We start from the raw sequence: 23783 nt of genomic DNA on the forward strand, positions 1-23783 counted from the left end.
TTTTGAGGGTGATCAAGCGAGTTAACCTGGTCGATACGATCAATCTGATATTGATTCTGGCCAATTCAGCTCGAGCCAATTCTGCACAAAAGTATAAAGCCAATTCATTATGAACTGATTCCGGGTTTTTAAACACTGTTCTCTTACTATTGTTCCATTATTTTCTCAAATTCAATTTTGTGAAATGTAAGAAAAATTGAATTCAATTTTCCATAAAAAAATTGTGATCCATTGAAATTTATGACTTTGTATTCTATGAAATTCAACATTATTCAATTTTTTCCTTCTCCAAAAATAAAAGGAAATAAAGTCATGGTATGGGGATGACCTAGAAAGTTTTGGTTTTGATTTTGGTTTTGGTTTGGCCCAATAACAAATCAAAACCAATTCAGCCCTATCAAAACTGAACCGACCAATTGATACTCTTAATTAGAAGGTTGGACTTTAGTAATTTTCTCTCCCCCTTAGCCCTTGGAAAAGTTGTCTAGGATAAAATATATAACTTCCTCCTAGCCTCTCTACGCATCAATTGAGTCAAAATCTATAGATTGGACTCCAAATCCACCAAATGGGTCTTAATTCTCAACTCACAAAATGGACCCCACACAATCTCCTAATGGGTCCCATTTATGCACTTGGATCAGCAAGTGGCCCATTCACTTTGATCGTAGTGAACTCCACAACACCAAAGAAAGTTGTATTTGACAAAAAATGATCCTATCATAGCCCATTGGATGGGCCTTTAGTGAGCTGTAGTAGTCAATTATTGTAATGGGTCCATAAGGTCTACCACAACTTGCTTTGCGTTATGGAACCCAGTTAAGGTCCTATGGGCATGGCAACTTGTAGATCCCGAATATAGGCTTCTACGAGCAAGGGCCCATTTGGAGGGTCCGAAAATCCACTTCCAGGGCTGTGGCCTGTGGGACCCACTCATGATCTACAGGTATTTTGGTCTTTCTATGATACTACATGGGCATAAACTCACTTGTGGATCCAAGAGCTCTTGGGATTTGGGGCTATTTAGGTATTTCGCTATGGATTGGTAGGGGTAAAATAGACCAAAAAATGGTTTTTTTAAATTGAAAACAAGGGTATTTCTGTCCGATCTTGACCGATTTGGATCAATATCGAATCGGTACAACCGATACCCATTCCCAATACCATATTCTCAAACCATGTATTGGGCACACGAAAATCTACATTGGAAAGATGATCAATTAACATGGAGAGTGTAAAGTCTAAGGTCCGTTTGATTTGGTTCCTAGAAACTTGTTTTTCCGTTTTTTTGTGCTCAAAAACACCCTAAAAACTATTTGATATATATATTTTTTTCATTTCGTTTCATTTCACTTGTTTTTCAAAATAGAAATGGAAATTTATGCTTATTTCTGTGTATAGAAACAGGAATGGAGAAACAAGTTAGACATGGGCCCGTTTGATTTTGTTTCTTTTGTTTCTCAGTCTACAAACAACAAAAATGAATTTTTTTTTTGTTTATATGCCAAGAAATGATTTTTGGAATTGTAAAAATGTGTTTGATTTTTCTATTTTTTTGAAACGTTTTCAATAGTATAGTCAAGTTCAAGACATAAGTGAAGGCACGACGTTGTAGGAATGCAACCCACAGGTGAAGGCATGACGTTGGAGGTGCAAGTATGCTTCATGGAGATAAGATTCAGAAGGATGAAAGGCAATCTAAAACTATCATCCGAAACTGTGAGCTTCGCACAACCAAGTTGGAATCGCCTCATTTGGATTACGAAAAGTTTCAACAATGGGTTGGGGGTTTGGGTAGGTCGAGTGAAGTATCAGGTTTTTCATAATTTTTGTCGCTCCCACTTGTTTATAGAAACAGAAAAACAAATTTAATCATATTTTCAGACACAGAAATAGGCATAAATTTCAATTTCTGTTTCCAAAAACAAGTGAAATGAAACAGAAAAATCAAATGGTATTTGGGATATTTTTTTGTTTCTGAGCACAAAAAAAACAGAAAACTCGTTTTTAGAACAAAATCAAATGGACCTTTATTTTTCTGTTTCTAAAAACAAGTGAGAGGGACAAAATTTGTGAAAAATGTGATCCTTTACTTGACCAACCCCAACCCCAACCCCAACCTATTGTAGAAACTTCTCACTATATAGAAGCAACAACTCCAACCTAATTGTGTTGTATTGCCTTCATCCTTCTGAATCTCATCTCTATGAAACATGCCTATAACTCTAACGTGGTGCCTTTGTTCATGTCTTGAACTCAACTACACTATTGAAACAGAGAAATCAAATATCTTTTTGTAATTTATAAAATCGTTTCTCAGCGTAGAAACAAAGAAATAATTTTCATTGTTTCCAGGCACATAAACAACAAAACGAAATCAAACAGGCGCTCAGGGATTTCCTGATCAAAAGAGTTGATAAAGAAGTACTAACGGATAGTTGGAAAGAAACACGCGCGCAACGATTCTTCAAATTTTTAAAAAGTAGTTAGTTGGTTTCTTTTATCAGTCGGACCAAAATAGGATCGCTGAACTATAACCGGCACCAGGTGCGTATTATAAGGCGATCCGATGGATACGATGACTACGTGGAAGCATTGGATAAGCCATGCGAAGTACGCCCGGCGCACTATAGATAAGCTGTGATGGGAACCTGGGAAGTTTTGAACTCTATAGACTCACGAGTCCTCCTAGCTTTACGCGGTAAACCGAGAATTGAGGAGAGAACATTAAAAATAACACAGAGGAAGAGCGGCGGTTAGGGTTTTCGATTGTCATAGCTTGATTTAGAAATGGATAATGGAAATGAGTTTGTTAGGTTGTTCTTAGTGAAGGTAGATGCATATCTGGAGGTTTCACCGGTTCTTGAGAGGGTTTCGCGTTTAATTCTGAGAGAGGAGGCTTTTTGGCGATTCTTTTGGATTGTTTTTGGAATCTCAGACACCTGTTCTGCCGGAATCTTCAGGGAAAGGGAAATTTCCTTGGATGATGACGACGGACAATATGGGATACAGATTGTGGCAATGTTAGCTCATACTACTTCAACCAGGTTCTTCTTCTCATAGCGTAACAACTTAATTCTTGAATTTTTTGAATGATTATAATTTCAGTTTTAGGGTTAGGGTTTTCCATAATTGTTCGATGATTTACCATAAGAAAATAGCGACATTTTACAGTTTCCCAGGGTTACTTGGGTTGTTCTGTATACCCCATATGGAGATTTAAGAACTAAAAATATAGGAAGATTCAGAACGATGTTAGAAGGGAGGGGAAAACTAGAATAAAAAAAATGGAAAATCAAAAGCCAGAGAAAATGTTGAACTCGGCAGACTCGGGTTCCTCATCTAATACTCCTCCTCCCGATCAAAACTCATCCCCAGAAGATTCAAAATCTCCACCTACAGATTCTGCTGCTGCACCCCAAAAGTCAGAGCCACCCACGGAGGAGCAGAAATCTCCCCCACCTGATTCATCAAATGCTACCCCTCCACCAGGTAGCTCTTCATCTCCCTCACCTCCAGCATCTAGCCCACCAGCCGGTTCCACCGATTCACCACCCCCTTCTCCACCGTCGGATTCAAAATCTTCACCACCAGCGCCGGCTGAGAGGTCAACACCTCCAGCATCTGCACCCCCAGAAAATTCGGGTGGGACTTCAAAGCCTCCACCTGCATCGCATCCTCCCCCGCCACAGGGTTCTTCTGATTCACCAGTGCCACCTCCCCCAAAGCCAAATTCTGCTGCTGCTCAGCCTCCTCCAGCATCCCCTCCTCTGACCAGCTCTCCCAATTCACCTGTGATTTCTCCTCCACCTAATTCTCCTGATGCATCCAAACAAACCCCACCTCCACCAGCTGCAGAAAACTCGGGATCACCACCAGCACAAAGTACCTCCCCTCCATCAGCTGAAAGCCCACCCAAGGCTGTCCCATCTCCTCAAACACCTGGATCACCACCTGCAACATCAACCCAAAATCCCACTCCCTCTAATGTCCCACCATCTACATCAACTACTCCAGCTTCTCAAACTTCCAAACATACCCCAAAACTATCACCTCCTTCCTCACAATCACCCTCTACTTCTTCCATCTCTTCCCAAACAGGTGCCATTATTGGAATCTCAGTGGCAGGAGTGGTGATTATTGCGTTCTTATTCTTCTGTGTGGCAAGGAGGAGGAGAAACAAAAGAGAAGATGCTTATATAGCCCAATACAAACCTCCATTCAGTAACTTCTCCGGACAACCAGGTAAAACGCTAGCCATCTTAAGTTCCCCATGAACCCCCTCCCCCCAAATTCATCATTTGATGGTCTAATTTTCAAGTATTGTTATTGTAGATGGGTATTTCTATCACTCATACCAATATACAGGTGGGGCTTCTGGACAAGCAGATACCTACTATGGTGGAAAACCCATGACATCTCCTCCTGCACTTGGAAATAGTTATGGAAGCAACAAAGGATATAGTCCCAGAAATCCAGATGCGAATGTCATGGGTGCTAAGTCATCGTTCAGCTATGAAGAGCTAATGGAAATAACGCATGGTTTTTCTCAGAATAATATTATAGGTGAGGGTGGGTTTGGATGTGTTCACAAAGGTACACTACCAGATGGGAGAGTAGTGGCAGTGAAACAGCTCAAGGCTGGTAGTGGACAGGGGGAGAGGGAATTCCAAGCAGAAGTTGAGATCATAAGCCGTGTTCACCATCGGCATTTAGTCTCTTTGGTGGGCTATTGCATTGCTGAACGTCATCGATTGCTCGTCTATGAATTTGTTTCAAATAATAATCTTGAACACCATTTGCATGGTAACTTAGAATCTGTTTTTCCTTACCTGATATGTAAGGTGTTATACTGTTCTTTCTCATGAAATGAAATCAATGCATGCTTTTCAGGAAAAGGCGTCCCTGTGATGGAGTGGCCCAAGAGACTTAAAATTGCACTTGGTGCTGCTCGTGGGTTGGCTTATCTTCATGAAGACTGTGAGTGACACCATTGCCACCATTTACCCTCACTTTTTATAGTACTTTTTCATATCTAACGAGAAAGCTTTGTCTTTCCATCATAAGAACATTAGGAATGCACTATATACATTTAATGCTATTGGTGTTGTGAAAATATTTTATTTTATTTTATTTCATTATCAATAATGTTTATCTTGAAATTGCATATCCTATATAGGTAATTCATTTTATTACATCCTCAAAACTTCAGATGTGGCCCAACAAATCATCAGTTTGGTGTTTCAATCAGGAATTGTAAAGTTGAATCTGCCAAAGCATCTATTAATGAATTTTACTTTGATGAATATTATTCTTGTTACAACCGCTTATCCTAAAATCTCGAGCTGTTATGCAAGGGCAACAACAATGTATATCAATACCCCCTACACATGCAAGGCCACACTTACACTATTGGCGTCAAATCGGAATCGGAGCTGAAAACCAAAACTAGATCTAGACCAAACCAAACCAAACTGAATAGAATATGGTTACAATCTGGAACTAGGGAACAAAACTGAGGCGGGACTTAGTTACTTTCTAGTTCCAACATAGGAACCGATGGGCGACAGTTAGAACCAAAACTAAACCGAATTTGGATGACAATATATTATAGTATATTAATCTAGTATAATATGGTAACTGAGGAAAGTCACATTGGGGATCGAGAGCCTGGTGGGCGCTGTTAGAGTTTATAATACTACTATATTATAGTGGATATATGGTATAAACCGAGTACATGAACCAGAACTAAACGGTGTAGGAACCAACTTTGGGAACCGAATAAGAATCGGAACTGTATCGGAACCAGAAAGGTTTGGTACAAGTACTGATCCGAGGCTGGACTTGGACTGGTGCCAAATCACACTGATACTCCCTGGAACCGAACTGAGACCAAACTGAATACCCAGCTTTGGACTGATTTACACCCTTTTTAACTTACACATACGGCTCTGCACATGACATAATCACGTGACACTGAGGGTACAAAGCACAGAAGAACAACAAAATACAATGCAAACCCCTTGTACTTACAAGCATGGAATCAAGTATCGGTATCGGAGGAGACCGATTCCGATACCCGACCGATCCTGAGACGGGTATCGGTATCATACTGGGTATCGGATACCGATCCGGATCGGCCAATCTGGCCCAATCTGTTAAAAAAAAATTTAAAACTTAAACTCAAAAAGACGAACAGAAGAGAGAGTTGGGGTTTCTTTAGCTGTCGAAGCCCGAAAGAGAAAACAGTGATATCCAAGGCAAAATCTATTAGAGACGAGACCATTCAAGATCTGATCTATCAAAGCAGCAGCAGCAGCAGCAGCAGCGACCTTCGCCAGTGCCTGAGAATTGCTGATTTGGGTTGTTCTTCTGGACCCAACTCCTGTGTGGTGATCTCCGATGCAATGGATGCAATCCATGAGGCATGCCATAGGCTTCATCAAACATTGCCAGAATTTCAAGTGTTCTTAAATGATCTTCCAAGAAATGATTTCACCACCATTTTTAAGTATCTACCAAGTTCTATGAAACGCTCCAGAAAGAGTTCAGAAACTTTGCCCTTAACTCCTTTCTTCTTTTTTTTTTTTTTTTTTAATTCCTTCTTTTAGTTTTTTCATTTTTCTGAATATTTTTTTATTTAAAAAAAAAAATTTTGACCGATCCTAACTGATCCGGGAAAACTGTACAATTTCCGATCCTTGACCGATCCCAATCCGTATTGTATCGGTTTTGGCTCTGACTGATACCGATGCCGATACCGAGTTTTAAAACCTTGCTTACAAGTGGTCGAACCCCCGACCTCCTAGCTTTGATACCATGTTAGATTCTAACCAGAAAAGCTTAATATATTAGGTAGATGGACCAACATGTAAATGAAGGCACACTCAAGGTCCTAGACAACAATGCAGGACGATAGCCTTATAAGTCCCAACACGTCCCACGTGTAGGTGGAATGAGACAACACCGTACATGTAGAAAGACACATGAGGGAAAGACGATTGAGATATTGCTTAATACCATGTTACAACCGCTAATCCTAAAAGTTCAAGCTTGGTCTCATTGTTGGTGTCGCCTTGGGTCGCCTAGACGCTACAACAACTATGGTTAAGTAAGGGCAACAACAATGTGTATCAACCATTCTCAGGATTAATGTGACCATGGACTATGCTTCTTCTTCTTTGTTTTGGTGGGGGGGGGGATGGTTTGATCGAGTATAATACACCCTGTTTACAGATATTCAAATACCAATAGATTTCCAATATTACTATGCAATGCAACTCTATATATGTTTTCTTGTGTATTGGAATTCCAAGGCTTATGTTTAGTTATTTAACCATATGTAGATGTTAACACAACCTGATATTCTGATTACTTAAGCTGCTTGTCCTATATTTCTGTAGGTCATCCAAAAATTATCCACAGAGACATCAAATCATCAAACATACTGTTGGATGATGTCTTTGAAGCACAGGCATGCATTTTTTCTTAGCCATTTTTTTATTAATATTTTTTTCATTGTGTACGCTTCTTAACATGTTGATATGTCTCAAATTTCAATTTCAATATTTGACCTGACACCATTTAAACTGCAGGTTGCAGACTTTGGGCTTGCAAAATTAACAAATGATACTAATACACATGTATCAACTCGTGTTATGGGGACATTTGGGTAAGTTACAGATGGTTTTCAATTAGTTCTTGAAGTAATTTTAATTGGTAAAAGTTACATTTCGAGTGTTATGAATGGTAACTAGCATAGGCATACAGAATACTGGGACATATGGCGGTCATGCAGAGGTATAAATGACCTACTGGTAAAATAGATCTCCCCTTGAGTTATAGATTAAAATATCAAGCTGATCAGGTAGTTGCAGCCACCAATCTCTGTCATTATTTTGGCAGTGAGAATATCTGGTGAATTTTTTTGACAATAATCCACATATAAACTGTTTGCAATCATCCAGAAAGGTTGGTTTTAAACTAGGAAGATCTCTGAGGTGAGAGCTATCAAATGACTGTTTGTGCTCCACCTGCAGAAGTGTCTTCTGGTATTCCTGTTATTGATGGTAAATCTTGTTGTAGTATAGAGGAACACCCTTTCCTTTTCCCCTTTCTAGTTATCTCCAATCAATGCTTAAACAAATACATGAGGTTGGTACTTTTTTTCCAATTTTCAAATTGGCTCTCATTTTCACTTACCCCTTAAATGTCTTTCAGGTACATGGCACCGGAGTATGCATCAAGTGGCAAACTGACAGATAGATCCGATGTGTACTCATTTGGAGTTGTGCTTCTAGAGCTTGTGACAGGGCGTAAACCTGTTGATTCAACTCAGCCTTTGGGGGATGAAAGTTTAGTTGAGTGGGTATGGCTAATGCAAGCAATCTCACAAAAGATTGAATTACTCAACAAGAAACAATAGTGCACTTTAACTAACCATAAAACAATATTTGTAATGCATTTAGCCGAATTTATCTTATTTTGAGTGTATTCAACATACCAAGATAGATGATGAGAACCCATTTCCTGAAAATGGATCCTCATACCCAAAACTCACAATGGATAATGTCAGGAGCATAGTTTAAAAGCTGTTCTAACCCATAGTTGTCATAGCGTCTAGGCAATCCAAGGTGTTGGCTGGGCTTGGAAGCAAGGCAAAACCTATCAGGTGTCCAAGGTTCCTAGGTGATGCCTTGACAACATTGGTTCAGAAAGAGGTCCATTTCCATTCCCCCCATCCCCCCTCCCCCCTCCCGCCTCCCGCCTCCCGCCTCCCGCCTCCCGGTTAAACTGATGAGTTTTAATCAAAAGGAATGTAACTGGAAGCCCGCCAGTTCCTTTTAAACGAGCTTGACTGGCAGTCCAGTCTGGTTGTTAAAACTATAATGACAAAGCTGTATAGTTTTAATCAAGGGAATTCACCCTTTTGACATGACTGTTTGGATAAAAGAAAGTTAATAAACCAAATTATTGATCCTGTCATATTATGCTGATATTATAAATGCAAATGGTACAGTTCATGTGCGTTTCCATTATCTAAACATGATTTTAAATATTTCATATTTTTCCAAAAATATTATCTAATTAGTCATGATTATTCCTTTTTTTTTTTTTTTTTACAGACTGATAAATTAAGTGATAAGGAGAATCAATTTCCTTGAAATAGATCCCCATGCAATCTTCTGGGGGCCATGAGTGTTTGATCAATGTTCCCCTTGACATGAGTATTGGGAAAAAGGAATTGAATTTAAATTACTTTTTTTTTTTGTGTATATTTGTAATGTGCTCCCATTTATTAACAGTGTTTTTGTCTGTAAAAGTAGATGCATTTGTTATTTTTCATTCCAAGAAATATGAGATCAGGTTATTAAAGTCTTATTCAAATACCTGAGACAATATTTTGCTATAAAGGTATCGCTTTGCAGCCAGGAAAGTCCAAGAAGAAGCATGGCATTGATACCCTTGACAACTGATCCAGGTTCCAATTTTCAAAAGAGGACTTTGGATTACTCTTGTACATCCATTTAAGCCAATTAAAACTTTAATAAGCTCTTAAGCACATTATACCCTAGTTAGCAAGTGTGTATATCATTCACTTTATTATAAGAAAATTTCATTTTCTTTTTAAAACATGCTCCAAGTAGAGTTGGCTATTATGGAAAAAATATTTTTTTATAGAAAATGAAAAATACATGACTACTACAGAACTCCAATTATACCAAATCTTTAATTGTTGAATCTAAATTATATCTTAGTCATTACCCTTTGATACTCTGTTATGCGCTGAATTGCCAACTGGGCAGTCCCCTTCATCTTTTTGTGTCCAGCTCCATTGCAGAGAAATAATTATCATTCAACACATACTTGGTAGTGAGTTTTTGAACTACTTGCTGTCTCGTAACAGTTCTACTTTTCTTCCTCTGAATGTTGTTCATATTGATTTTGGCAGGCAAGGCCACTCTTGAACCGTGCCCTTGATTCTGGAGATTTTGAAGAAATAGTAGATCCAAGGCTTGAAAAAAGATATGTGGAGAGTGAGATGTTTAGGATGATTGAGACAGCTGCTGCTTGTGTTCGTCATTCTGCTCAAAAGAGACCCCGAATGGTACAGGTGATAAAAGCATATTACTGTTTTCATCTTTTCAATTTCCTCCCCCTCCACCTCCCCCTCCCCCTCCCCCTCCCCCTCCCCTCTCTCTTCTTTGTTATATTTATCCCTGGCATTTAGGATTCGAAAGGAAATAAAAACCTATAAGACTACAGGATACTCAATTTGCAGTATGCAGAAGCTTCGTTTCAGCATTAAATACGAAAAGCTTGAATTAGTAGATTCTTCATGCCTAATCAGAATTGAAAGAGCGATTATGAAAAGCAGTAGTAGTAGAGGTATATAACAATAATACTATTAATAACAGTAATATAATAATAATTAATAGTTTTTAATAATATTGTAGTGGCATTGATAATAATAATAATGACAAGGAAAATAAAAACGACAACGACTGTGGCCTCTTTGCCTTTCAACTTGCCTTTCGTTCATTGACTGTCTGTTCTATGGTTCCTTCTACATTTTCTTTTTCTTTTGGCTTTGATGGGCATTCAGGGCATGAATTTGTTGAACTAAACCCTCTATTTGTTTCCCTTTTTCAGGTTGTGCGAGCATTGGACACTGAAGGTGAGATGGGAGATCTCTCCAATGGTGTGAAATATGGTCAAAGCACAGTATTTGACTCGAACCAGTACTCAGCAGACATTCAGAGATTCCGCAGAATGGCATTTGGTAATGGGGATAGCTCTGAATATAGCGTATACAGTGGGGAGTACAACTCTAGAGAGGTACCATTCAAATCCCAAAGTTCTTGGAGTCGGGGTGCTTCGAGTGAGTTCTCCAGTGGTAGCAAACTCATGCCATAAACCAACCGAATGGGTGGTGAGCAGATTTCCAACAAAGCACACCCCAACAAATGATGCTGCCATACTGCTTTTTAGATTCTATATTTCAAGGTGTACATACATTTGTGCTGTCCAGCTGCATATGATTCTGGAGGTTCCTTGGGAGCAAGAAATTCTTTCCAGTTGCTAGAATTCTGGAACCACAATATTCATCTATGTATGTTGGATGCTCACAACGACCAAGTGCTGTAAGCCCAACTCACTTGACCTGATTATAGTATGAGGCTTCTTTTCTCCAAATCTTTTGTCTTTCAGCATTCTTTTTGGTTCTACCTGATTAACAGGGGAGTGCAGCTGATAGAGTGGTTCTTTTCATTGTACGATTTACGCAAAAAGTGTTGCACCAAAAAAAAAATTATGCAAAAAGTGCCAATTCATTGTCATTTTATATCAGTGGGACTTTATGTTATAGTAAAGCAAGACAACTTTTTCTTTTTTGCTTCTACCATTTGTTGTCTAGAGAAAGTTGTGATGGTGAATTTAGTGTTTCCACAATGATTTGGTAGTAATGGCCTTGTCTAATCTGACTCCCATTGGTTGATGCAAAAGCATATTATAGTTTTTACAATTTCCATTTTGATTTTAGGATCACTAACTCAAGGGTTGTTGTCTGAGTTTCTTGCATTTAATAACTGAGCCCATGAGTCATCATCAGGCAGAAGATTTGGTGCCCACAGGATATTTGAAGATGGATAATATATGAAGTTTCCTTTTGATGTCAGGGATTAATTTTATTGTTCACTTCATACATTGTGAAATGCAGCCTACCTCCTGAACCGTCCAGTTTTTCAATGGTGACAACAGGCTGCAGGGAAAAAGCATCTCAGGCTGTTGGTAGGTAGGAAGAACGCAGGGGGCAGGTGGCTGCGGTTGTATTCAGAAAAGAGAGAGGGTCTAAACAACTACAGATGATTATTTCATGTCAATGCCTTACATCTTGGATGCTTTCTCCTATCCCTGCTTTGGTGTGGTACCAGATAGGAGGTTTCTTAATACACACTCCAATTTGGTGCAAAACTATTCACTTCCAAATGCAAAATATTTCTTTTTTAAATTGAGATTATCTAAATGACATTATATAGGTGTATTTAAAACTTGTAATGTTCTTTTATTGCTCTTTGTTTTATTTTCAAAAGTTCTTTTAAGTTGAGGTAAAAAAAGGGGTTGCTTCTAAAATAATTTTAAAATGTATTTATTATTGGAAGAGGGATCCCCATGATGTCAGCAGTGTGGGGAGGAATCCACACCAATGAATGTCTTAAAAAAGGTACCATTTACATGGGTCCACATATTCAGAGTAGGAGAGAGAAAATAATAATAATTAAAAAAAAATATGTTGAGGGAATTTGCACTTAGGTACCATAAGGAAGTTTTCTCACTTGTCATAATGTCACTGTCAAGAGCCTTCATTTTCTTGCATACTTTTTGAGTTTACATATTAACAAAATTTTATCCTTTCTACGAGGGAAAAATAATTAGATTGCAAATTATTTGACACCTTCAAGGTTAAAAAAATCCAAGGATTGTCTAAATGACATCTTTCTAGGTGTATTTAGAACTTGTAACTTTTTTTTGATTGCCTTTTGTTTTATTTCCACATTGATGACTTTTGCTCTTACCATGTGAGGTTGTTTTTAATTTATTATGAGGTCAAAAAATCATTTAGAAAAAAAAATTAATTATCTTTTTCAATCGTTACCAAAATCTTTGGCTATTCCAAACAAGGGGGAGGGTTGGGCATGCTGCCAACTTTCAGTAAACTTGCAACATACACCAATCATAAGGCTGAAAATAGGAGAGCAAAAAGGTCTTTTCCAAAAAGAGAGGAGAGAGGATGACACAGGCTGAGTACCCTGGTAGCATGTCCACCCTTTTCCCTTCAAAATATTTAGGGTTTTTTTTTGGATAACTAAAAAGGGTGCTCCATGGTAGTGATCATAGCCTCTCAGACAAGCCCCCGTACGACAAGCAATGCTTCCGCAGGACTAATGAGCGATAGTGGGCATGCCAAGACTCGAACCCACAACCAGCCTGTAAATTTTCCAACCATTTAGGGTTTTGCTCTGTAATCAGGGTTGAGTACATTGACCTTGTAACCAGACTGGAATTTCCTAGCTTCTTTCCTAGAATAGGGAAAGGTCTTCAAGGCAACTCAGCTACTTTGACCTCAAATGCAGATGAAAACTTCGACATAATATGGTTGGAAAATTAACATTGAATTGTAACTATCTGTGTAAATCGAATAAGAAAAGGCATTATTTTTTCCAAACTTTGTGATTGACATCTGTGAGATTAGCGACTTTGTATGGTAAATTTACACTTTAAAGCTTAAATGTTGGGATTACAGGATGAGGAAGGAGGGATTTTACAGGGAAAAGGTGCTAATCTAATTCTAATTAATATTAATCTAAATTAATCCTCACCTAATAATTGTTGTAAATCAGATTGAAGATTAAGAAACACCCAATCCTTCCATAAGGTTAAGAATCAGAAAAATTAACAAAAAAGCACAATGGAATCCTGTGAACAAAATCATTAAAAGCTTACTATCATTTACTACACAAGGGTGTGGCATCACCTTCAGTATGGGTCACAAACCCTTTCTCCTAAAGAGCAGAGCTATTACAAGTTGACAAATTTCTACATGTTAAGGATCTGAGTAAGAGATTCAACTCACTCAAAACTAAGCTTAAGCAACATTTCTCTCACTTGGTGTGCTTGAATTTCCTCACAGTTTGCCTTCAAGTAAGAACAGTTGAACACATGTAAGTATGAGAGAACCTATTTTAATTAATGGAAATAATCTTTTCTAGTAAGTTTCAGACAACATTTTACCTCAGCATTGAGAACACTAGATACCTTTCCTCTGAGAGTAACAACATTGACATCTGTTATCAGAAAACCTAACCCACTCATGGCTTCCATTAGCCTACCAAACAAACCTTTCCTCTGTTCGCAACACACCCTGACATTGAACTCCTTTGCCCCTATTTTATTCACTTCCACTTCAACCTGAGTTGGCCTATCCATGCCATTAACACTTGAAGAGCCCTGGTTTTGGTGAGCAGGCGCTGAAGATATGGTGCCATGAGAATGATCATTATCTTGAACATCAAGCCCAGTTGAGTTTGGGATCTGTAGATGTACACTGTCTTCCAACTCCTTCACCTCATCTTGGAGCATCTTCACTGTTCCCTGTAATTCCTCTATGTAATCTATTGCGTCTCCCAGGGTTGATGCTTTATCCATCTGAAAAAGTGGAAACATTAGCATTGAATATACTAAAGGAATCAACTCCAATAAACCCATTTTACTGAATTAAAAGAATCAGATGAACTGATAACCTTAGTGATTTTGGGAACCAGAGCTCGTAGAGTGAAGAGCCTTTCTTTGATTCTGTTCCTCCTGTTCCTCTCCGTGATGAGGTTCTTTGATGGGTATGGTTCTCCTTCCAACCTCTTGCAGACCTTCATTCTTCCTTCATTACCCATATCTAGTTCACTTTTGGAAAACCAAAGAAGATTCAAATCCTTCAAATAGCTAGCTGAGCCAAGGCCAAGAGGTTCTCTATTGCCCGTACAGTACTGTACAAGCAATGTTCTCTTGCTCAGTTGCTCTCGGTCTTAGGCTCCCGGCCTCTCAGGAGTCGGGAGACTCAGGACAATGAGCCACAGCCCACAGTAAACAAGGGTCTCTGTTTTTCTTTCAAGGGTTTTTATTATGTTTAGTCCAAATAAATTGGAAAAAAGATTATAGCACCATAGGAAAAGGCTGGGCACACCACCGGTATACCGCAAGCTAGTGTCCATTGTGTTTATCTTTCTTTAAAACCTATCAATTAATTTACCACACGCAAGCAGTGTACCTATACCTCTCCTATAAACCAACTGCTAACATTTTTTTCTGTTCGTGAGATTTTCTCTTTACCGAAATGTATAATTTTTATTGAAAAATCATATGATGCCTCCTCTCATACCCCCATTGGTTGGGCATGAAGATTCCATAGTATATGGATCCTTTCCCCTGAAGAATGATAGTAAAGGATTTGTAGAAGCCTGAACCCCACAAAAAATCTCCTAAAAAGTATGGCAACAAATTTTTATAATCCGTGGAGTCTCTAATTATCATGCTTAGTCATCAAGTCATAACGCTTCTATCTATTCGCTCGTGAACAATCCATAGATACCGATAGAAAATAAATAAGCGCTCAAAACAAGTACATGTTTGAGCATCATTAACCAACCCCTCATCAATCTACAGTCATTTCAATAGGAACAAAAATTCAACCGATTACGAGTAGACTTCTTGCAGCTCAACTCGTCTGACTACGAGCCTAATCTATAGAGAGCTGGGAATTTTTCATTTCCACATACTCCTCACGCTCTACTTGCCTCTTCACTCTTTGCTTAACTATCAAACTCTATACTTAATTGCAGCCCCTCCAAAAAAAAAATTGTTGAATGCAAGAACTTACCACACAATTATCCAAAATAGAATCTTCTTTACGGGCATACTTAGTTTTGCCTTGTGAAAGAGTGATGTGCCAATTCTAATTGATAGATAAAAATATCAAGTGTGAAATTTCAACATCAAATTCAGTCATTTACTCTATTTTTTAATGTCATACTCTCTCATGCATGTCCCTACACCCTGTCCATATATTCTATGCACCCTCCTGGTAGTCTTAAAAATTTCGATTCCTTATATTTACATTTGACGAACTCAAGTTGATTTGAAATTTGCTAAGTGAGCAAAGGATCACGAGGTCTATTTATTTACGAAATTTCAGCCCCACTTGACTTGCCATGTGACTTATTTAGGAGCCCATTGAAGAGATTTTTTTCTTAATGTTCGTGTAGAAAAAACTAGGCTCCTCATATGCATCTCAGTGCTTCAAACTGAGGACATTGCCTAGAATCAATACTCGTATAATCGTATCCACTTGTACCTTACTCTAACCAATGGGGTGGTCCTGTGGGTTCAAAAGAAAACCTCACCACGTGGCAGATTGGGTGTGACTGAATTTTTGTAAAGGTTCTAAGGACCCTTACTTATATGTCAAGTTTCATTCTAAATGAAGTTATCCATGTGGCAAAAAAAAGCATCAAGAAATTTAAAGCTATACAAAGAACACACAGTCCAATATGGGGGCATGAACATACATTGAAGGGCATACTAAAACAGGGGAGATGGTGTGATTAAATTTGAATACGCCATTAGAGAGAAGATTTCTATTTTTAAGGTCAGAAGTTCAGAGAGAGAACAAGGAAGGGGCAGTGATCCTCTTGACTCTGATCACCCACCTCCAGCTATGGAATAAAATATTGGGTGAAAGTTACTGATAACCGCATTGGATGCCTAAGTACACAGTACCACCACTAAAGACCAACGACTGTTTCTTCTATGTCCTCACAAACCAAAAAGGAATATGTACTCTTCAGTTAGTTCTAGGACAGTTTTAAAATCAGGTTTTTTTGGGACAGTTTTGCCCTTACTATGAACTGTTACACCAATACAGTATTGGCCACAGTTGATATCGATACGGATCGAGTGATATGCAATATAGATATTTGAAACCATCAAATTGACGAATCAGATTTTTCTTTTTTTTTAGGGTTTAGGGTTTGGTTATAGATTCTAACAAATTATACAACATATCAAATTTTTATGGTCAAATTTGAAATATCAACAGCTAAAATCTAAAAACCCACTTGACTTACGTGAAAGGGAGAAAATTCTTGATTAGAAGTGAACTTGATATCCTTAGAATTGATATAAAACAAAAATAACAACATTAGATGTGTTCTACATAAAGAAATGACAAACAATACAATGTTTCAAGTCATTTAGAAACAAATCGAGGGGAAAATTATGCCTAGAAGAATTTCTGGCGGTAGCTTCAAATTGTAAGTTCTTCAACATTAAGGTGATCAAGCCCATACAATCCGAGGTTAGTTTTTCAATTTTAACTACTAATACTTTGAATGTAACTATGAAATCTGATATATTATATAGATTACTAGGATCTAAAATTTTTACGTAGAAACCAACTTCAAATTCGTGAAATTTTGAATAATAAAACATGTTAGAGTATAAAAATGCTAATATTTAATTACTTGGGAAAATAAAAAATTTGTGAAAATGAAGAAATAGAAATAGAAATTCAAGCTTTAATTTGGTTAGAAATAAAAAATATACATATCATTTTTTTGGATTTTTTTTTATTTTTTTTTATTTTCAGTTCTTTACTATTATTTCTATCGATTCCAACTCTAACCCCAATATGGCTTTGAATCGATTGGATCAAACTGATTCAAGCCGATTTAGATTCGAATTGGAATCAACATTGCCCGATTTGATCCCAATTCCATTTTTTCATAAACATGGTTCAAACCTATCCAAGCCCATTTGGATAGAAGGGCAAGACATATTTTCCAAATTATAGCAAATTTTGTCCTTGCGCAACCTATTGCCACGGTCTCCACTTTAATCGTAGATGCATAAATGAAAAATCGAACATGAGACCGAACGCCTATCCACACAATCTCTAATTCACCCTAACAATTTGGACAACCCACGACTGGGATAGATTGCTACATGGATTCTTCCTCCACTTTACTTCTCTTGTTATCCTATCCCATTACATGCGTAACCCACATGTTATTGGATGAGATGACATGGAAAAGAAAAGAAAGGATGACCACCATAACATCCCATCCACCATTTCCATTGGTTGGGAGGGAATGTTATAAAGTGCAGGGAGGGAAAGCAGAATCTTCAAGATCACATCCCTTCGAAATCAGTACAATTCTTGGATCATAACATAGCATCTTTATTATCGATGAAGATTGAGAAAGAGTCGACAACTAGTGAAAATTGTGTATGGCAACCCTTGTCGCCGAAAGTCTGATTTCACATGCCTTAAAAGAGCGAGATGGAAAAAACACAGACCTAACAAGAACACTTGCCATGCCCAGAGTTTCTGACCGAGTATTCATCCCACTGTATCCAAAAGTGTGCAATTTGCCATGTTTGTGGAAAGTTATCACTGTTAATTCCCATCCCATCAAAATCCCAACAAACAAACAAGGCCTAAATAATTTCGATTAAAGATAGTTTTTGTTTTCACCCATGGAGAACCAATCACAGTGAGAAGTGTCCCAAAATTTCCTCAATCTACTCAAGAGACATAGAAATGCCATAAAGTTGGTGGGTGAAGAGAGTGAAAAAAAACTCTTTGATTAAAAATAGGTCTAATTTTCCTTCACCAGTCATCTTTAAAAACAATGCCTTCAACAAAGGGAGTAACATTATAAGATAACAGTGGTGGCCATTCAAATGGGAAAAGGGAAAATTCTCATTAAAAAAAAAAAAAATAATAATAATAATAATAATAATAATAATTTACCATAAATATAAGAGATTACACCCATCTAGGGTCATTATTACTCTGCCTCTTACTAGACAAAGTCAAAACAATTATCCCCTTATTGTGACATAAAACTCTCATTTTCAGATTCACTTTCCCTTCGTCAATGGTCAAAGAGAATCATTTATCATTATTGTAGTGGGATAGTCATAGTTACAATAAAGAGGTAGTTTCTACTTTGTATGATAAGAGTCAAAGTAATAATGATCCTAAATGTGTGCACTTCATCACCATTTTATTACTATTAGATGCAATTCTTTGAACAATAAAAGAGCATTTCGTATGAAAGCTCGTTAATAGAAATAAAGAAACCCTTCCAATCCATTCTCCCTTCCTTTACCCTCTTACTACCTATATTCAGCGACGACCAAATTGCCTCCAATAGGAAACGTAAATAACCATCATCTCTTACCAATCCCTCCTCTTCCCCATAGCATCATCATCTCTCTCAAACAGCCCTACCCAACCAAACGAAATGTGATGAAATGCTACATGGTTGGGTGGGAATGTTTCACATTGAGGAGATGGTGAAGGGGGAGAAAGTGGGATGTTCAACATCATATCCCTTCAAAATCACTATAACTGCTGGTTCATATCTTGGCACCTTATTACCGATGAAGATTGATAAAGATTCAGCAGCAACAAGTGACAATTGTGTTGGGAACCCTTTGCAATGAGCCAATGCCAAAACTTGACGAGCCCTCCTTTTCTTATGGAAGAAAAGAGAAGAAAAGCATCAAGTAGAGATAAAGCTAAGGTCATCATCAGTGACCATAGTTGTTAACCTACCGTAGTTGACATGCCCAAGGTTTCTAGTAATTTTCCACCCCATTGTAGTAAGATGCATGCATTCTCCCTCGTGTGGGAAAGTCATCACTATTCATTCCCACCGCAGCAAAACCCCAATGAACAATTAAGGTCTAAGTAATTTTGATCGATTGAGTTTTTCTTCACGCAAGAATAGTATTTTTGTGTTACCAAAAAAAAAAAAGATGAATAATACTTTTGGAGAATCAATGGTCATAAGTACTTTCATTGTTGTGAGAAGTTACCCCCAAAATGACCTGTCTACTCAAGAGTTCCATCCAAATGTCCTAAAGGTGGTGGGTAGAGAGAGAGAGAGAGATGATTAAAAAATTGATCTTGTTTTCCTTCACCAGTCACCTTTGAGCTTTGTCAGTCTTAGAACAGTGTCAAAGGCATTTGGATCTTCATCAACAAAGGAGTAATATTATGGAATTCCAGTGGTGTTACCTACACGTGAGAGAAGGGAAAATTTCATTTTAAAAAATATAAATAAATAAACAAAAAGAGAGTTTTCTTCCACCATGAGTGAAGAAAAAATACATCCATCTAGGATCATTATTATTCTACATCTAACAAAACAGAATCGAAACTAACCCTCCTGATGGAAAACATTTTCTCTTTCTTGGGCCCAATTTCCCTTAACCCGCAATGAGAGAATCCTTTGACCTAGTGTCATTATAATAGTGGGACAATCATCATTACGAGGAAGGAGATTTTCTCCCCATACGGTAACCTCCCCACATGGGATCCCACCGTCCATGGGTATCAAACCACATGTCAAAAGTGTCTGACACCCCATGGACGATGGAACCCCATGTGGGGAGGTTACCACATGAGAAGAGGATCCAGACTCAAAGAAGGGTAGTTTTGATTTTGTCTAGTAGGGAGCAGAGTAATAATGACACTAGATGGATGTACTTTATCACCATTTTACTATTGTTGGATGGTATTCTTTGAACATTATAAGGGCATTTCATAAGAAAGCCCGTTATTAGAGGTGAAAAACCCTTCCAATCCATTAATCTCCCTTTCCCTTCTCTCACACACAAACACGCGCACACAATGTTTCCTCTTAATACTCACAATCACCATTCAGGTCTCTTCATTCTCATTAGGATTAATCTAATAAAAATTCAGCTATGATGATTTAGCTTGTTTAAAACTCCTAACGTTGATAAAGGACAATCAAAACATAAAAAAAGGATTGAACTTGATCGAGGTTAGAGAGATTGCAGGTTACCTGAGTTAGGAGTGACAGCTGTTGAATCCCCTTTACCATCCCCCAATTTGCTGCCAGAAGAGACGAACAAAGAGAGCAAATTAGTTATTCCTTGTACCCTCGTCAAGACCAGGTAAACCATTTCTTTCAAAAAGCAAAAGCACAAGAGAAATTGGAGTTTCTGTGGGAACAATGGACAGCAGATGAAACATAGAGATAGCTAGAGAAAAGAGCAAAAGAGTAGTAATTAGCAAACATGGTGTGCCAAATCCTAAAATTGGCCAACTGTTGGCAGGTTGGATTTCTAGTTGAGTTTGCCATCAATGTGGTTTCCCGTTAGATAGAATGACTAGTACTCCAAAACCCTAAATATCTACCTCATCTAGATGAACCTACCATAGTTGACGTACCCAAGGTTTTTGGTAAGTTTCCACCCCACTGTATCCAACTGCATACATTTTGCCGTGTATGTGGAAAGTCCTCACCAGTCATTCCCACCCCCATCAAAACCCCAATAAACAAACGTGGGGCTTATGTTATTTTGATTGAAGAGAGTTTTTCTTCACCCATGGTGAATAGTTTCTTGGAGAATCAACTGTCATAATTACTTTCATTGTTGTGAGAAGTAACCCCAAATGCCCTCAGTCTACTCAAGAGTCCCATCCAAATGCCATAAAGGTGGTGGGTGTAGGGAGTAAAAGAAAAATCTTGATTAACAAAAAATTCTAGTTTTCCTCCACCAGTCACCTTTGACAGTTGGATAAAACTTTTGGCAGTGCTAAAGACATTTAGATATTCGTCAACAAATGAGTAATATTATGAGATTATAGTGGTGAGTGGACATTCACATTGGAAGGGAAAACTCTCTTTAAAAATAAATTAATTAATTTGAAAAAATATTTTTTTCCACAAGTAAATAAAAGTACATCCATCTGAGATCATAACTATTTTCAAAACTACCCCCTTATACGAAAGAAAAATTCTTTTTTTAGACCCAATTTCTATGGTGATGAGAGGACTTCGTCTAGTAGGGAGTATAGTAATAATGACCCTAGATGGGTATTCTTTGAATAAGGCATTCTGTATGAAAAATTGTTATCAAATGTCGAGAAATCCTTCCAATCCATTATTTCATCATTCCCCTTTATATAGTGGAAAGTGCACATTTGTAGTAGTAGAACAAAAAACTCTTTAAAAAATAATGTAAAATTTAACAAAAAATCTCAACCATGAGTGAAGGAAAAGTATACTCATTTAGTATTATTATTATTCTGCCTCCTACTAGACGAAGTCGAAACTATCCCTCCCCCTCATAGTAGGAGAAAACATTCTCCTTTCTTTTTTTACCCAATTTCCATCGACCTTGAATCATTGTGACTATGGAATAAACATCATTATAAGAGGAGAGATAGTTTCGACTTCGTCTAGTAGGGGGTAGAGTAATAATGACCCTAGATGGATATTCTTTTAACAAGGCATTTCGTATAAAATGTCATTATCATATGCGGAGAAACACTTCCAATCCATTCTTCCTTCTTTCCCATTTAGAGTGGGTGAGAGAAGCGGGTGAGTGAAGATTCAAAGTGGGGGAAGAAAACTTTTTCCTTAAAAAATAAAAGGATAAAGTTTTTCTCCATCATGAGTGAAGAAAAAGTACACCCATCTAAGGTCATTATTATTCTGCCTCCTACTAGACAAAGTTGAAACTAACCCTCCTTAATGTTGGAGGAAAATTTTATCTTTTTTAGACTCAATTTCCCTTCAACAGTGAAGGAGAACCTCTTAACCTTAAATTATTAAAATAATGGCTAGTAGGATAGACGTCATTATAACGGAAGAGATAATTTCGACTTCGTTTAGGAGATAAAATAATAATGACCCTAGATGGAGGATATTCTTAAATATGACATTTCATACAAAAGCCGGTTATGCAGAGCAAACCTTCCAATCCATTCTTCCCTCCTCACCATCTAAGTCTATATTCATTGACGGCGGAATAGCCAGCACAAAATCAGTAGATAACCATCATCTCTGATCCCTCCCTCCTCTTCCCCCTCCCCTCTCTTGCCCCTCGCCAGCACCATATCTCTCTCTCTCTCTCTCTCTCTCTCTCTCTCTCTCTCTCTCTCTTAATCACCATTCAGATCTCTTTCCTTTCTAATAATTAGGATTCTACCAGCAAAAACAATGGCAGCAAAGAAAACATAAAGTAAATGAAAATGAAAAATTCACCTCTGATGTGTCCGGCTGGTTCAAAGCTCCTAACTCTGATGAAGGAAGATTGAAACAAAGAAACAGACAAAAAAAAGGCGATGGAAGTAAGTAGAAGGTTAGAGAGATTGCAGGTTACCTGAGTTACGAATTGCAAACCTGCTAAAGATCCCCTATACCATCCCCCCAACCCTGCAGCAAAAAGAGACGAACAAAGAGATCAAATTAGTTGTTTCCTGTACCTTCATCAAAACCATGCAAAAACATTTCTTTTGAAGAGCAAAAGCGCAGGACTGGTCCTTCTCCAAAACCCTAAATCTCCTGTAGATGAACACATTCACTCACTGTGATAGAAACAGAGCACTCAACAGGTCAAAACCTTTCTCCAATTGAACAGAAAAGTCTCGATACAGGAACAACAGATTTAGGGTTGTTGATGAGAACCATTCAAGTAATTTCTAAAACCAAAAGAAAATTAAACAGCTTTAGAGAGAGAGAGAGAGAGAGAGAGAGAGTGAGATTTGGAAAACCACCTTCAGGCTTCAACCATGAGAGATAGAGCAGATCTGCCGGATTTGCAGTGAACCAACCTACTTGTGCATACCCTAATATATAAGATGTTAAGCTTTTGAGGAGCAGAAGAGGGAAGAAATAGAAAAGAAAAGGATAATAGATAATTCATGGTATACGTACAATAAATAACAAACAGAGAACACCCAGATTGAGATAAAATTATTCACTGCAGAGGATTAAACTAATCGACACTAACATGAGATTGTGACTGTAATTGTATCATATAATATTCCACTATTTAATAAGAACCCACTTTACATCATGAATAGTTTCTGTTTTTTTGGTAAGAATTTTAATGGTTCTTGAGTGGAGTAATAAAGTTCTTTTAAGATCCACTATCACATTATCCAAGATACTTTTCTTTCTTTTTGCTCTTCTCAGTCAACCAAGCCTTTATCATTGGACCTCAAGGTTTCACACATGGGAGACAAGTCATTGAAGATGACAAGAGACTGGTTATCCAAGTTGCTTTTGAACCAAGCCTTGATTTTGGATGGAATTGTTTTTTCTTATTTCACGTTCTTTTTTTTAGTAAGAGGTAGAAAAAAGTTTATCATAAGATGGATGATGAAAAAAAAAATGTATAAA

The 23783-nt window shown here is 37.7% G+C and overlaps 2 protein-coding genes across 14 annotated transcripts; one reads left to right on the forward strand and one right to left on the reverse strand.

Moving 5' to 3' along the window:
- The first annotated feature begins 2651 nt into the window (after positions 1-2651).
- LOC122078316 (proline-rich receptor-like protein kinase PERK12) lies at positions 2652-12064 on the forward strand. 5 transcript variants are annotated; one of them, XM_042644249.1, is made up of 9 exons: positions 2652-3047; positions 4169-4245; positions 4369-4806; positions 4894-4980; positions 7404-7474; positions 7596-7672; positions 8221-8368; positions 9953-10114; positions 10654-11399. In XM_042644249.1, the coding sequence occupies exons 1-9, from the start codon at positions 2791-2793 to the stop codon at positions 10915-10917; spliced, it is 1581 nt and encodes a 526-aa protein (XP_042500183.1). In that variant the 5' UTR covers positions 2652-2790; the 3' UTR covers positions 10918-11399. The 5 variants fall into 5 exon arrangements, 4 of the variants coding, with proteins under 4 accessions (XP_042500183.1, XP_042500182.1, XP_042500180.1 ...); XM_042644248.1 differs by having other exon boundaries at positions 2654-3047; positions 4336-4806; XR_006140041.1 differs by adding an exon at positions 11761-12064 and having other exon boundaries at positions 2905-4245; positions 4336-4806; positions 10654-11144.
- Positions 12065-13474: 1410 nt separating this feature from the next.
- LOC122079419 (transcription factor ABORTED MICROSPORES-like) lies at positions 13475-23288 on the reverse strand. 9 transcript variants are annotated; one of them, XM_042645870.1, is made up of 7 exons: positions 23156-23288; positions 22762-22814; positions 22644-22678; positions 20433-20482; positions 14301-14457; positions 13792-14205; positions 13475-13695 (listed from the first exon to the last, which is right to left on the reverse strand). In XM_042645870.1, exons 5-7 carry the CDS (start codon positions 14445-14447, stop codon positions 13630-13632), a joined length of 627 nt encoding a protein of 208 aa, XP_042501804.1. In that variant the 5' UTR covers positions 14448-14457; positions 20433-20482; positions 22644-22678; positions 22762-22814; positions 23156-23288; the 3' UTR covers positions 13475-13629. The 9 variants fall into 9 exon arrangements, with proteins under 9 accessions (XP_042501804.1, XP_042501805.1, XP_042501801.1 ...); XM_042645871.1 differs by having other exon boundaries at positions 22782-22814; positions 23156-23287; XM_042645867.1 differs by having other exon boundaries at positions 14301-19094; positions 22782-22814; positions 23156-23286.
- Positions 23289-23783: the final 495 nt, after the last annotated feature.

This window comes from Macadamia integrifolia, chromosome 5 (assembly GCF_013358625.1).
Source record: "Macadamia integrifolia cultivar HAES 741 chromosome 5, SCU_Mint_v3, whole genome shotgun sequence".
Taxonomy (NCBI): Eukaryota; Viridiplantae; Streptophyta; class Magnoliopsida; order Proteales; family Proteaceae; genus Macadamia; species Macadamia integrifolia.